Raw genomic sequence first — 12,666 nt, 5'->3', positions numbered from 1 at the left:
AATCAAGTGAGTATTTTTCAAAAGGGTTTTGTTTTGTATGACATTTCAACTATCAGTATAATTCCACCACAGCTCAGCACAGAAACACTGTCTGGGAAAACACAAAGAGGGAATTTTAAACTAAAATGGCTGAAATTTTGGTAGAAACCAACTTCATTTGGATCTCTTAGTTGCCAGTATTAAAAGGAGTAAAGATTACACCAAAACTGTTTCAAATTACATATGGGCATGTGAGTTCTTGTTTAAAGATAGGTTCACATTTTTCAAAATCCATCCTTTTAATGACCACCCAAATGCATGCTGAATGTTATGTGGTCACATTATTTCACTGGGTGACAAGAATCTGACACCAGAATGATTGGGTACAGAGGGACGCAAAGCGCATACATACACATAGTTTTTCTTCAAAACTGAAACTAAAGAGGGATCACTTCTCAACCGCAATTAGAGGAGCTTCTTAAAATGGGCCAGAGTACAAAAAGTCACTTCACTCCAAGGCTAAAAGCTGATGGTTAGTTCAGTTCATGCTTTTTACCAGCAGATGTCAGGGTTGTCACAGATTTGGATGCTCAGTTTGGTCAGTCTGCTGTGTGTATGTGTCAGAAGAGCCAGGGCTCCACACCATGTTCCCAATGTAAAAAAACAACAAAAACCAAAGACATGCTGCTAGTGTGAGCGTCTAGCCTGTTCCTCCTGTACCTGACAGCGCTCCAGCTGCTTCTGCTCTGTCTGCCCCGTCAGATAGTAAATCCAAATTTAATTTCCTTTTCACTCAGTTTCCCAAAGGGCTTTGACGTACTAAAGCACAGACATATTCACAAGCTATCAGTATTAGAGTTATAAAGCAGTATCTACATTAGTATTATTAGTAGTAGTATTACTTATGTATGGCTAAAATAACTTCATGAGCATGTTGAACGTTGTTGTAAAATTTTAATGTTAATGTACGCATTAGCTTGGTAGCTGGCATGAGCCACGTGTCTAAGTATTTAGCATTTAGTTGGGGTAGCATATTGTAGCAAACTGGATTGATGTATATCATATTAATACATGAGGTGTCTACTGGATTACTGTGTAGGAAAATGGCATGGAATTGATGAAAAATGATGCTATGTGGCAGGAAAAATGCTGTATTACTGTTACTGAGTAATTCTGTGACATTATCTAATTTAAAATTACACTCTGATGTTTCATTTCCAGAAGTTAGAGCAACTAGAGGGGGTAAAGGGGATATGACCCCATTGACAGGCGCCCAAATGAAACACACCGTTACTGTACCTTGACTAAAAATACAGGTTTCTCTGGGTTTGACAATTGTTGGAAACATTTGGAATAATGTAAGTATACAGCTCAGCTAAATATTTAAGGTCTAGTCGTTTTTAGACATTTTAATGCGGAAAAGTTACATATTATATATTTAAATGTTATGAAGAGCAATGTTGCATGATATTGCATTAAGACTGAATGAAATTAATTTAAAAAAAATACTTTGAAGTATGTTTGAAATTAAACTTTTGGTGAAATACAGCTAAGCTTGTTTTGTAATTGCATTACAAAGTATTTCATGCACATTTTCTGAAAATATGTTTTGACAAAAGATTGAATGCTCTTAGGAAGTACAGCTAAGCTATAGCTTGAGTGAAGTAAAGGTATTTTTCAAAAATGTATTTTAAATTCTAATAAAATAAACCTTTTTTTATTTACTTATTTAAAGTACAGACAAATATATTTGAACTACAAAATAATGTAGTACATAATAAAGTACAGTTATGACCACATTAAGGCGCAGTTGACACAACTACAGTCTATTATAATCCATTAGAAGTAGGCAGGCACATTGTAAAAATGCATTAGCATGAATTATACCTATACTGTATTCAACTTTATGTAAATGAATATGCTTTAATAAAATATATTAAAATATGCTTAAAAAAGCACCCTGAAGCACAATTTCATTACATAATAAATGAAAGCATGTTTTGGTAGAAATTCAATAAATTGTATAAATATATTTAAAACAATTATTACACACAAGTCAAACTAAATGGTAGTATATGTAAGAGTGAAAACAATATGTTTTGGGTAAATACACTAAAATGTTGCCAACAATATGCTTATGTTTTATTGTATTTCTTAAAATCATAATTAAGGATAAAATAATTACACAAGTATTTAAAGTATACTTTTGAGTATTATGTTAAAGTGCAAGAGAATGTAACTTTAATGCACTTTAAGTAATCACATAAAGAACACAAATGTACTATAAACATACTATTTAAATATCTATTACATTTTATTTATTGAATTAAGAGCACTTCTTTTCAACCTGGGATACTGTGCTTCATCTGATTTCATATTCATACTTTTAAGGAGGATACTTGAATCCCTTCACCTGGAGCAAAATACAAAAAGGTAAGTGAAAATGTAACAACCCCAGCAAAATGATTTTTGATAAAACAGTTGGCCCATAGTATGGTTGCAGCCAGTCCCTCCAGGATTTTGCGGCCTTTTTTGAGATTGTTGCCGCCCAAAATGCCTGATTTTGCTTTTGTAACATTTGCGATAAAAGTTGCAATGTCTTATGTATTTTTGTTGCAATGAAGTTGCGAGAGACAGTGAAAATTGCAACAAAAAAAAGAGAGAGATTTTTTTTTGGTATACTTCTTCAAAAATACAAAGGAACCATGTTTCGGGGAGAATAAAACTACTCTGGACTGAGTTTTCCTAGTAACCTTACCAAAAAGGCTCAGGATGCTGCAAATGTTGGTAAAATATGAAAATGGCAGGTGGATTTAAGACAAAATATAATTATTTATTGAATGAATCAAATATGAACATATGTGTCAGTGGCTTGTTGATCTTTACATTGTCAGTTAATTTCATATCCTGGCCTGGGACACACATTCATACGGTTTGATATAAACATTACAACAAACAAAAGTAACATTACTTACTGGACTTTAACTTATCATTGCACTTACAATAACGAGCGTAGCTGTCCTCAATTTAGGTCATCCGTCATGCATCTCCGTTTTTTTTCCTGCATCCACCGTGTGCGTTTGTGTGAGTGCAAGCATCAGTTGGGGAGATTGAGCAGCAGCCCCGCCCACTGCAGAGAGCCGACAGGATTGATACAGCAGCAGTTAAAAATCGTTACAGCGTACATTGATGTTAAAATGTATATAGGTTGGCAGGACGGTCTGAAATGTTTTGCACGGTCTTTCGCTGTACGTATTGTTGGTAAATGTGAGATGTTCACGTCTTGTCTTCATATCAGAAACAGGGAAATTAATTCGGTAACAAACGTGTGTTACGTCAACCCGTTCTCACTCCCGCTTGGTCATTGGCTCTCAGAGTCACATACTGACGCAAAGTCTGGCACGTGGGACTGCTGTGATTGGTTGAAGTCGTGGGAAACTCCAGTTTTTGATCACATTGGTCAAAATTGCGAGTCACACCGAATTCACGGTGATTGGTTGAATTTGCGTGAATTGTTGAGATTGCGATGTCGCGTAATCCTGGAGGGACTGATTAGAAATACACCAACAATCTTGATTTACAAGGCAGCACACAAAATAGGCCAATCTATACATTATAATGCCATCACCACAATTACCACAACAATTTAAAAAAAACACAAAGACAATAGCTTGATAATTACACTTTGGGTTTCATCTGATTCTACAAGGACAATTACAGTTTTATACGTTATTCAGTTCTAGCTGATGTTGCTACGGCACAATACACATCTTAAGTTCTTTCCACTTTGCTCATTTCCCCAAGCACCACTGATGTCCAGAGAGCACAATCGGCTAGACTTTGGAAATCCAGTCAATTTTTCCCCCCAAGAAACAGGAGAAGACAATAGTGATGAAAATAATAAGGATCAGAGTTTTCATTTATTCCAACTACTCCTAACCTCTTCAGGCTAGATTTCTTTCCCCTACATTGTCACACTTTACAGAGGAATCCAAATCCAAGGTGCAGTGCATTAGTAGTCATATTGTTTCATTGCAACAGTCAAAGATGATATCTCTTTCTGCCACAGTGTGCTGTGTTGACAAGCTTTGCAACCTGAAAATCAGAACAGCTTCAAAAGTATTGTACCAAATGTGGCCTTGGCTATTCTCGCTCCGTCCATTACTAATACTGTAGATCCACTCACTCTATGTCACAAAGACTTACATGTTTACGTCCATTATCCATCTGTTCACAGCTCTTATTGTAAAAGCAAATAATCCACCCCCACTTTCCACTCGGTGGCATTATGCATTCACCAGGTCGGCATCGTGTTTCATTCATACATTGATTGAGCCAGGTCTGTCAGCTTGAAGGTCTCAGCCACCTGTCTTGAGTGTTGCATCTTAGCCGACAGTGCCTCTAGAATATCATTCTGGTCCACAGCGGTGGCTGTCCGGTAAATGAACGTCCCCATGGACTCCAGACCCCGCATACCTAAATTCACCCCACAACCTGGAGGATGAAGAGGACGAAGAGGGAAAGGACAGGGAAAATATAAATCACAGACATCATACATGCCTCAAATAAAATCGATCTAATGATAAGAATACTGTAGCCCTAAAGTGTATGGCTTAAAGCAACACCAAAGATTCTTTTGTACCTTAAAATAATGTTTCCAAAATTGTTTCAGTGGTTCATCAACTCATAACAGGGTGAACGGCACTTCTGCATTTGCTTTACGGCCCTCTATCGGCTATAACCGCACTATGCAAGTTTGCCAGATCGGGGAGCGGATCTGTAGTTCGAATGAGACATACGACAGCGGTAATGGACAATTCCGCTTCCAACCTGTAGGGGGACCGAAGAGGAAAAGTGCTTTGGTGTTGCTTTAAATGAAAACATATTGGAATTTTGTACTGTGTTTAGGGCAGATATTCCTTCCTATTCTCTGCAATGCAATAACTGGTGTTTTATCGACATGTGTACCTGTGTCAAAGTTGAGGACGCGTGCCGCCTCCCCCTCCACAGTGACCGCCACATTGTCCCCCTCTATGTAGGCAGCACTGATGCGTCGGTGTGATAACTGAATCTCAAAAAGACGACGGCTGCACTGCATGTGGTGGAGCGTCACGTCGTTGAGACGGGGCTCTATGTCCGTCTTATAGACATTGAAGGATTGGTGGAAAATGTTCTTCATGATCTGGGCAGCAAAACAGAGACAGATCATTTGTAGCATCATTAAAGGTCCACTTCTCTAACTTTTAACCACATCTTCTTGTAATTAATTCATCAATAATGACAATTATCATTAGTTGCAGCCCTAATTCAAACTTGGTCTTTTAACAGTTTACTGTAGGTTAAGAACAAGTCAAACTTCTGAAGTAACAGGTTCCGTTGCATCCTTTCTTCTATCTGTACCAATACAACTGTGACTCACTAAAGCACTGCCTCATTTTATGTTGACGCATGAACACTGAAGAAGAAAAGCTGCTGTGTTCCTTCTCTTGATTCCACAGTCATTATGGGTATTGAGTGACAGGCCTCTCTCCACCATTGTTGCTCTTTCTCCCTGCTAAACTCTGCTCTTCTTCTACGTATACTTGCACAGTCATCTGTTACCAAGTAACAGTGGATATGAATGGCCACCCACATAGCAACAAGGATGGTCTTGCTACCTGTGGGTGGACTACACACTGCGGCTACAGGCTACGCATGACCAGAGCAGTAGCTGACATGAAAACCTAGAATAAATAAAACACTGATTGCCCAGCGGTGGTAAATGCATCCACAGTCTGTTGTTGAGCACAGGAACAAACAATGTATTCACTGATGTGTAACAGCAGGGTACAGATGGCCTTTAAAACCACACACACACATGCACGCACGCACACACGCACACACACGCACACACACACACACACGCACACACACACGCACACACGCACACACTCTCTCTCAAATACATCCACAGACTTAAACACACACACTCACAAACATTCACTCACATACAGACCCTAATGGACTCTCACATTAGTGCACTAAGGCCATTTGCTGAATAAAAGGCGAGGAATAAGTAGCTAGAGAAGGCAACACTGCGCTGTGGCCAGAGTTATTATTATCTGTCTTTCCCTGGCATTAACATGGAAATGCAGCTGCATATTCTTTACAACTAGAGTCAACAACAACAAGTAGTAAACAAAGCTCAGAAAAAAAAGATTTGATCAAAAGAGTCTTCTCACAGATGAGTTGGCTGTGTGCCTGAGGAAGCGAACCATCTTTGTGTCAGAGGCGGGGCAGGCGAGGGCCATGTAGCGATTTCTGAAGGTGCCATAGATCTTCACGTGGAAGCCAGGTTTGGCCTGGGCATTTCGGTGCTCTCGGGGGGCCTCCACTCCGTAAGCGGACAGGTCGAAGTAGAGGCTGTGGGCACGGATCTCAGGAGTGGGTACCTGCAGTTAAGAGAGAGAGAGAGAGAGAGAGAGAGAGAGAAAGGGGGTGGCAAGAGATCAAATCATTTCAGATATAGCAATGAGCTTAGTGTCATATTTGATATCATCATTTGGACTTTAACAATATATCTGCTTACTAGTAAATCTAATTCTTAACATACGTGATGTTTATGTGGTGAAAAGACATAAACCATGTCTGCATGTGGGGCTGTTGTCACTTGAGTTTATTCATGATTAAGAATAGCTTGATTGTTATTCAGTGGTTCAATCTGGTAATGACTCTCCATTTTCCCTCAAGCAAGAATTGATCAATTTTCTTTTCAATGACATAAACCAGCCAAGTGGGATCCGGCAGCATTTAGCACAACCAAGGGAGAGAGAGAGCGAACAGAGCAGCGACTGCGAGGGGATGGAAGAGATGGTGGGGACAACCAGGTCATATCCTGGGAGGTAAATTCAATCAGTACAGGAAACAGCCAGTGAGAAAAGGGGCCAATAAAAGGCAGATAAACAGCCACTAAAGGGAATGTGACATGAATGGTTATGGTGGCATAAAATAACAAGGGAGACTATGCTTGTGTTCAGATATTAGACAATACTAGGCTGGAAGCTTTTTTACCTCAACCTGTTTCTTTTTTTTCTCCAAACTAATTCTCTCTTTATACAGATTGTCACTCTATACATCTTCATAAGAGAAAACCTTTCCTCTACACAAGTCAATTTCTATGAACAATACGATTATCAACAGTGGCTAAATGTTGAGATATGTGCAGGATAAGGAGCAGACTACTTCTGTAAAAAGCATGTGTTTGTCTTTTCAATGCCTCCACCTCAGTGGACCAGCAGGGATGTGATTTGTTTTTATCAGTCTGTCTGAACAATACACCTGCCTGAATAAGGCACCAAAGGCTGGTCGGCTGTATGTGCATATCTCTCGAACCGTTAGTCCAATGGATTTCAAACTTGACAGGTGTCTTGCTATGGGCACAGGCAGTAAGTGCAGTGCCAAGTTTGACGTTGTTTGGATTAATAATGCAAAAGATATCATTAAATATATAGGTAAAAGAAGCACACATTGGCTTTTGCCGCTTTAGCTGCTGGCCACTCCCCCCTCTCACCCTGAGGACCAGACACAGAGAGCAGCGGAGCATTGGCACAGCCAGCTACAGACAAGTGGCAGCGAGACATAGCTGTATATGTGTGTCCGTGTTTGGGGGGAAGGTAACCTGCACATCACACGCAGACGCCACATGCAGAACGCTTTACAACAGCTTTTTACCGTTTTCCTGCTACTGTATTAAGTTGCTGTGAGTTGGCAGAACATAACGTAATCCAGAGATTATTCCTTCACAGCGCTGTGCAATGCGAGAAAATCTCAGGGTTGAACCGGGCAGACACATCAGTTTTCATCAGACTCAATGTCTTCCTCTGATGTAGACGTAGCCTACACTGTAAGTCAGTAGTAGGCTATACAGTGGAATTGCATATTACAGTAAGTGGTTTGGGGTCCTTCTGTAAGTAATTTTGGGGTACAATTTGTTTTGAAGAATTCTACAAGCAACAATACCAAAGGCCAAGCAATTGCCCGTTCCAAACAGGCACATTTTCAAGGTGCACTGCACTAGTATTCCAAATATTACACATTTCTCATTGTCTTTATTTCTTAATCTGCCATTTCAGCCCATCCTCGCCCATAACGCTACGTCCTCATTTTAGTAGTTTTACGTGACTCATTTCAAGGCAATTCCTGATGTTTTACTTACCCTTACTAAGTACTTTTTCTTGCCTAAACTAAACTAGTTCTGTTTCATAACGTTTACTACGTGTTTAAAACAACTGCACCTGTTTTATTAAATAGAACTGTCAAATTATTAACCCGCCAGCGTGTGGCAGTAAGTAGAACGATCATATGTGTAATTTGGGGAGTCTTTGAAAATCAACCTATAATGTTGTTTAGGTATGAGGATGTGTTGGCATTTTATGTAACACAGTCAAAGAGTAAGTAAAATAAAGTAAAATAAATGTTACTCTGTGGAAGTGTTCAATATTCATCTATTCAGTATTTCATGGGCTGACTCTTGGTAACCTCACTCATCATTCAAGGAACCATCTGCTTACATAATGTAAAGTGACCTTTGACACGTGAAAAACATTGCAGCTGATATGGTTTGACTTCTTGATTCATATTCATCTGGCAGGGAACAGATTAGTAGTCTGGCCAGGGAGGCGTAATAATTGCTACCTACCTCCATCAGAAAAGCTGCTCTTATCAAATTCAATGAGTAACTAAAAATAGGGACAATGTTGATGGTGACGAGATGCAACTGTTGGCTGTAATCTGGGTGTTAATATGAGAGTCAGATATTGTGTTCAGCTGATATTGGCCGGTCCACATCACTGTTTGTTCAACTCAGCTTTATGAGGACAAATAAAGTTGCCTTCTATAAACTGTAATATCGTGCAATATCCTGTTTCTACTGCTTTCATTCTTAACACAAACAGCAACCTGTTGGTTATTGCCTCAGTGTGTGCACATGAGTGAATACATCCATTAGTGCATCTGTCCATGCATGTGTACAAATTGTGTGTGTGTGTGTGTGTGTGTGTGTGTGTGTGGCTCCTGACCTGTCTCTGGTCTAGTCTCTCTATAGTTGCATTAGCTCCATAGGCATGGCAGGACTCCACAGTGTAGTCAGAGCTGATGCCCAGCACCGAGCAGGAGTCGCCACATGACCCATCAGCCACCACAATCACACGTGGCCACTCATTCCGTGGGATCCGCCGCAGGTATTCCTCCGTAAACTGAAACAACGACAATTAAACAGAAAACAAACAAAAAAATGTTCATTAGATATTGAAATTTCATTTACATTTTCTTAGCTTCATAATGTAAAATGAGCGTTAACTTGTAAAATATTCAAGACTTGCATAAAATATGCACATTTTATGTTTTACAATGCTGACAAGGGCTAGTTAGACCAACAGCAACTTTAAAATATGTTTTACATGTAGGGCTGCAACTAATGATAATTTTAAGTTAGTTAGTTATGTCCATATTGCGGAAAACGGCTGTCTTCACCATACAGCCTTTAAGACAATAAGACATAATTGAACAAAACAACATAGTATACTTAGTTAGCAGCAAGTAAAACAACACATCCTCACTCAAGTGAAAAACTGGAACTAGGTAATATTTGGTATTTTTAATGGAAGAAACCATTTAAAGGATCAATCAGTTCTCAAATAATTTAGTCAAATGACTAACTGATCATTGTTACAGCTCTTACAGCATCAATATTTAAAGATTCTGAAAATAACTTCTTTTACTTTTAATCTAATATATTTTACTGCTGATACTTCTAAAGTTCCTATTACTTACAATTCGTATTATTACAACTTTTACTTAACCAATATATTTGATTTCTCCCTCTTCCACTGCCTATTAATCTGATAAACAGGTGAGTTATATTGTAATATACCCTTACAAGCCATTAAAATGGGCTCCAGAGGTTGTGCTTGTCTTGGCAACAGTGCATCTCTCAGAGAGATTTATTATTATGCCTGTGTGCATTGCTGCCCCTCAGTAAAACACCACATACTAGCCTGTGCAGAGGAGGAGACAGAGCAGGACATAGACTGGGGAAAAACTGACAGGATGAAAGAGAGAATAAAAGGGCTTCACAGGGGCTATAATTGCTCAGAGCCTAAGAGATGTATGCTAAATCCATTTAGACTGCAGAGAACAGGTAACTTAAAAGATCCATTTTGCATTCTCAGACCTTTAAACCACTGACAGGCTAGGAGGGTGAATGTCCTGTCTAATAAAGAGGAAATGGCAAACTTGGCTGTGACTCAAAATGAAACTGAAGTTTGTTGTAATCAAAGACCCTTTTAACCTTGTCTCCCGTCATCCAAAGGTTGGTGAGTCACTGGATAGCAGGGAGGACAGCAGCAGCTAACAGACATGACATTGTAGCTGAGGAGGAAAGAAGCTGCTGGCCAGAGCCGGGATCACAACATCCACAGTGACGCTCGCCCAACCTTAATAGAGCAGTAATAAAATTGTGTCTCTGGTTTCCAGCAATGACACAAATATTCACTGAACATTTCATAACTGTTTGCCCACTCTGATCACTCTTCGCTTCCCTCCAAGGTTTTTGTGTTAGTAGGCTATTTCTTTGTCCTAAGTTGGTGTGTGTCTGTGTGTGTGTGTGTGTGTGTGTGTGTGTGTGTGTGTGTGTGTGTGTGTGTGTGTGTGTTATGAAGCCCACAGTGAGAGCTATACAAATAAACGCAACTTCTTTAATAAAACAGGGATAACATTCATAATTTTATCATAATGTATTAATCACAATTTGTGGCCACGTGCCAGAACACACAGCAACAGTTCATTTAATATGTGTTTGACTCGGGAATACCCTCGAAGAAATCTGTTGTAGAAATCTGTAATGAAATCCTTTGCAATCCAAATAGGATTAGGCTATGTTTTAAAATCCATTGTATTTTCATGATATGTTTGGATTGAAATGTGTTTACTATATTCTGCTTTCACTTTTGACTGACCTAAAAACAAGCATTAATTCTCCTCAGGTTTAGGGTCAGCTTACATAACACGTTATTTCAACTGATGAGGCCGCTTTCAGTCTGACATTATAATGTTGTTCTATGAGTAGCTTTGGGAGAATTGTAGTATATCTACAGTATGTTTGGTGTAAATGAGGAAATGATTCTATAGAAAGTCAGATGTAAGGATGATGTCTGCTGCAGTATACATTTACAACTAACAATGACAAATGAGTAAAATTATGTCTGGTAAGAAAAATGCCCTCTGTGTTTCAGGGTGCTTCAATTAATTAAAGCCAGCTCATAAGGCTCTTTAAATGTCAGGAAGGGAAGGAATGAGATATTAAATCAGAGAGCAGTATTGTTCTGCTTCTGATTGGACATAGGAACAGACATCTCTGTTACCATCACTGCTGATAGCCATCAGACCTCTGCTGAAGTGAAGGCACACACCAGCCTCTTTTCTTTGACCGCTGCCACTTAGGGAGGATCAGGTTTTGACAGTCTATGAAGGCAAGTCATTACAAAATGAGGTAGTGACTGGTCTGTCTCTACTTTCCACAAAGTCATCACATACTGTATTTTTCAGATCAGGGTTCTATGCATTATTGATCAAATTGTATGAGAGGAAATTGAAGTTGTATAAGATAGGATTTACAGCCTGATTGCCAGACTAGCATGAGTATGAACCTACCTGTTATTATAGACTGTTAAAAGCTTGAGGTGCCACTGTAGCATGAAGGCCTAACAGACTAATAATAAGTAAGTGAAAATCAGCGAGGAGGCTATACCTTGGTTCCCAGCTGCACCTTGACGTCCACCTTCTGTTTCTTCTGCTCCAGGATGCTAAGTAGGTACTCCTGAAACACGCCTATCCTGGTGAAAAAATGCTCGTTGTGCCAACAGCCCTCCATGTTATCAAAGTCCACCCCGAGTCCCAGCAGAAACTTCACACTCCGGGGATCCAGGGCGATCTGCTGGGGCCGGCAGAGCAAGGCAGTCCGGTACCTCTCATCCAGCACGGTCAGTTTCAGCACCTTACCGGAGCGGACAGCGACCAGCGCGGCCGTCAGCCCCACAGGTCCCGAACCCACGATGAGCACCGAGATCCTGGCCCGCCACTGTCTAATGCCGTCCAGGCTCACTTTCACCACCACATACACGGCCACTGCCACCAAAGTGCTCAGAGCAGTGTCATAGGCTAGAGCGCGATACCTCTCCTCTGCGTCTTCCCCGATGCCGCCAACTCCAGCATTTTCTGCCTGCAACCCGTCCATACCGCACGCAGGAATTGTATTGTAATGTGTGCCAGCAGCTGTATCCTCCCTTATCAATTATCTGAACGTCCTCTTATCATCCATGCATTCACCGAAAGAGAGCCGTCGGCTTTACATCCATGCACACAGCCAAACCAACCAGCCGAGACTTGCCACATGCGTCCTCTCCGCTCCCTCAGCTGCAAGTTGAGTTGTTGCAGCACGCAGCTTTCTCTCTCTCTCTCTCTCTCTCTCTCTCTCTCTCTCTCTCTCTCCTGAAGGACGGTGTGCCGGGAGAGCTTATCGCAAAATGAGCTTTTTTAATGTATCAGCATTATTCGCGTAAATGTTTATATCGTCATATTTCTGCAAGAAGCAGGACCTCGTAAAGTCAATGGAAAGCTAGTTGTAGGCATGTGATCGTCCCTTCCTAAAAT

At 40.2% G+C, this 12,666-nt stretch overlaps 1 protein-coding gene across 1 annotated transcript; it reads right to left on the bottom strand.

Annotated features, from left to right (window-relative positions):
- Window positions 1-3,212: 3,212 nt before the first annotated feature.
- si:dkey-234i14.6 (uncharacterized) lies at window positions 3,213-12,420 on the bottom strand. Its single transcript, XM_028586166.1, has 5 exons — window positions 11,765-12,420; window positions 9,036-9,212; window positions 6,201-6,410; window positions 4,948-5,161; window positions 3,213-4,473 (listed from the first exon to the last, which is right to left on the bottom strand). The coding sequence occupies exons 1-5, from the start codon at window positions 12,248-12,250 to the stop codon at window positions 4,295-4,297; spliced, it is 1,266 nt and encodes a 421-aa protein (XP_028441967.1). The 5' UTR covers window positions 12,251-12,420; the 3' UTR covers window positions 3,213-4,294.
- Window positions 12,421-12,666: the final 246 nt, after the last annotated feature.

This window comes from Perca flavescens, chromosome 8 (assembly GCF_004354835.1).
Source record: "Perca flavescens isolate YP-PL-M2 chromosome 8, PFLA_1.0, whole genome shotgun sequence".
NCBI lineage: Eukaryota > Metazoa > Chordata > Actinopteri > Perciformes > Percidae > Perca > Perca flavescens.
Note: the sequence above shows the minus strand (reverse complement) of the source record. Positions and strands in the feature narration are given on the sequence as shown.

Coding starts and splice junctions, on each gene's coding strand:
- si:dkey-234i14.6 (XM_028586166.1), bottom strand. CDS start 12,250: ATGGACGGGTTGCAGGCAGAAAATGCTGGAGTTGGCGGCATCGGGGAA. Junction 9,213..11,764: donor AGGTGCAGCTGGGAACCAAG/GTATAGCCTCCT, acceptor TCGTTGTTTCAG/TTTACGGAGGAATACCTGCG. Junction 4,474..4,947: donor CGTCCTCAACTTTGACACAG/GTACACATGTCG, acceptor TTCATCCTCCAG/GTTGTGGGGTGAATTTAGGT.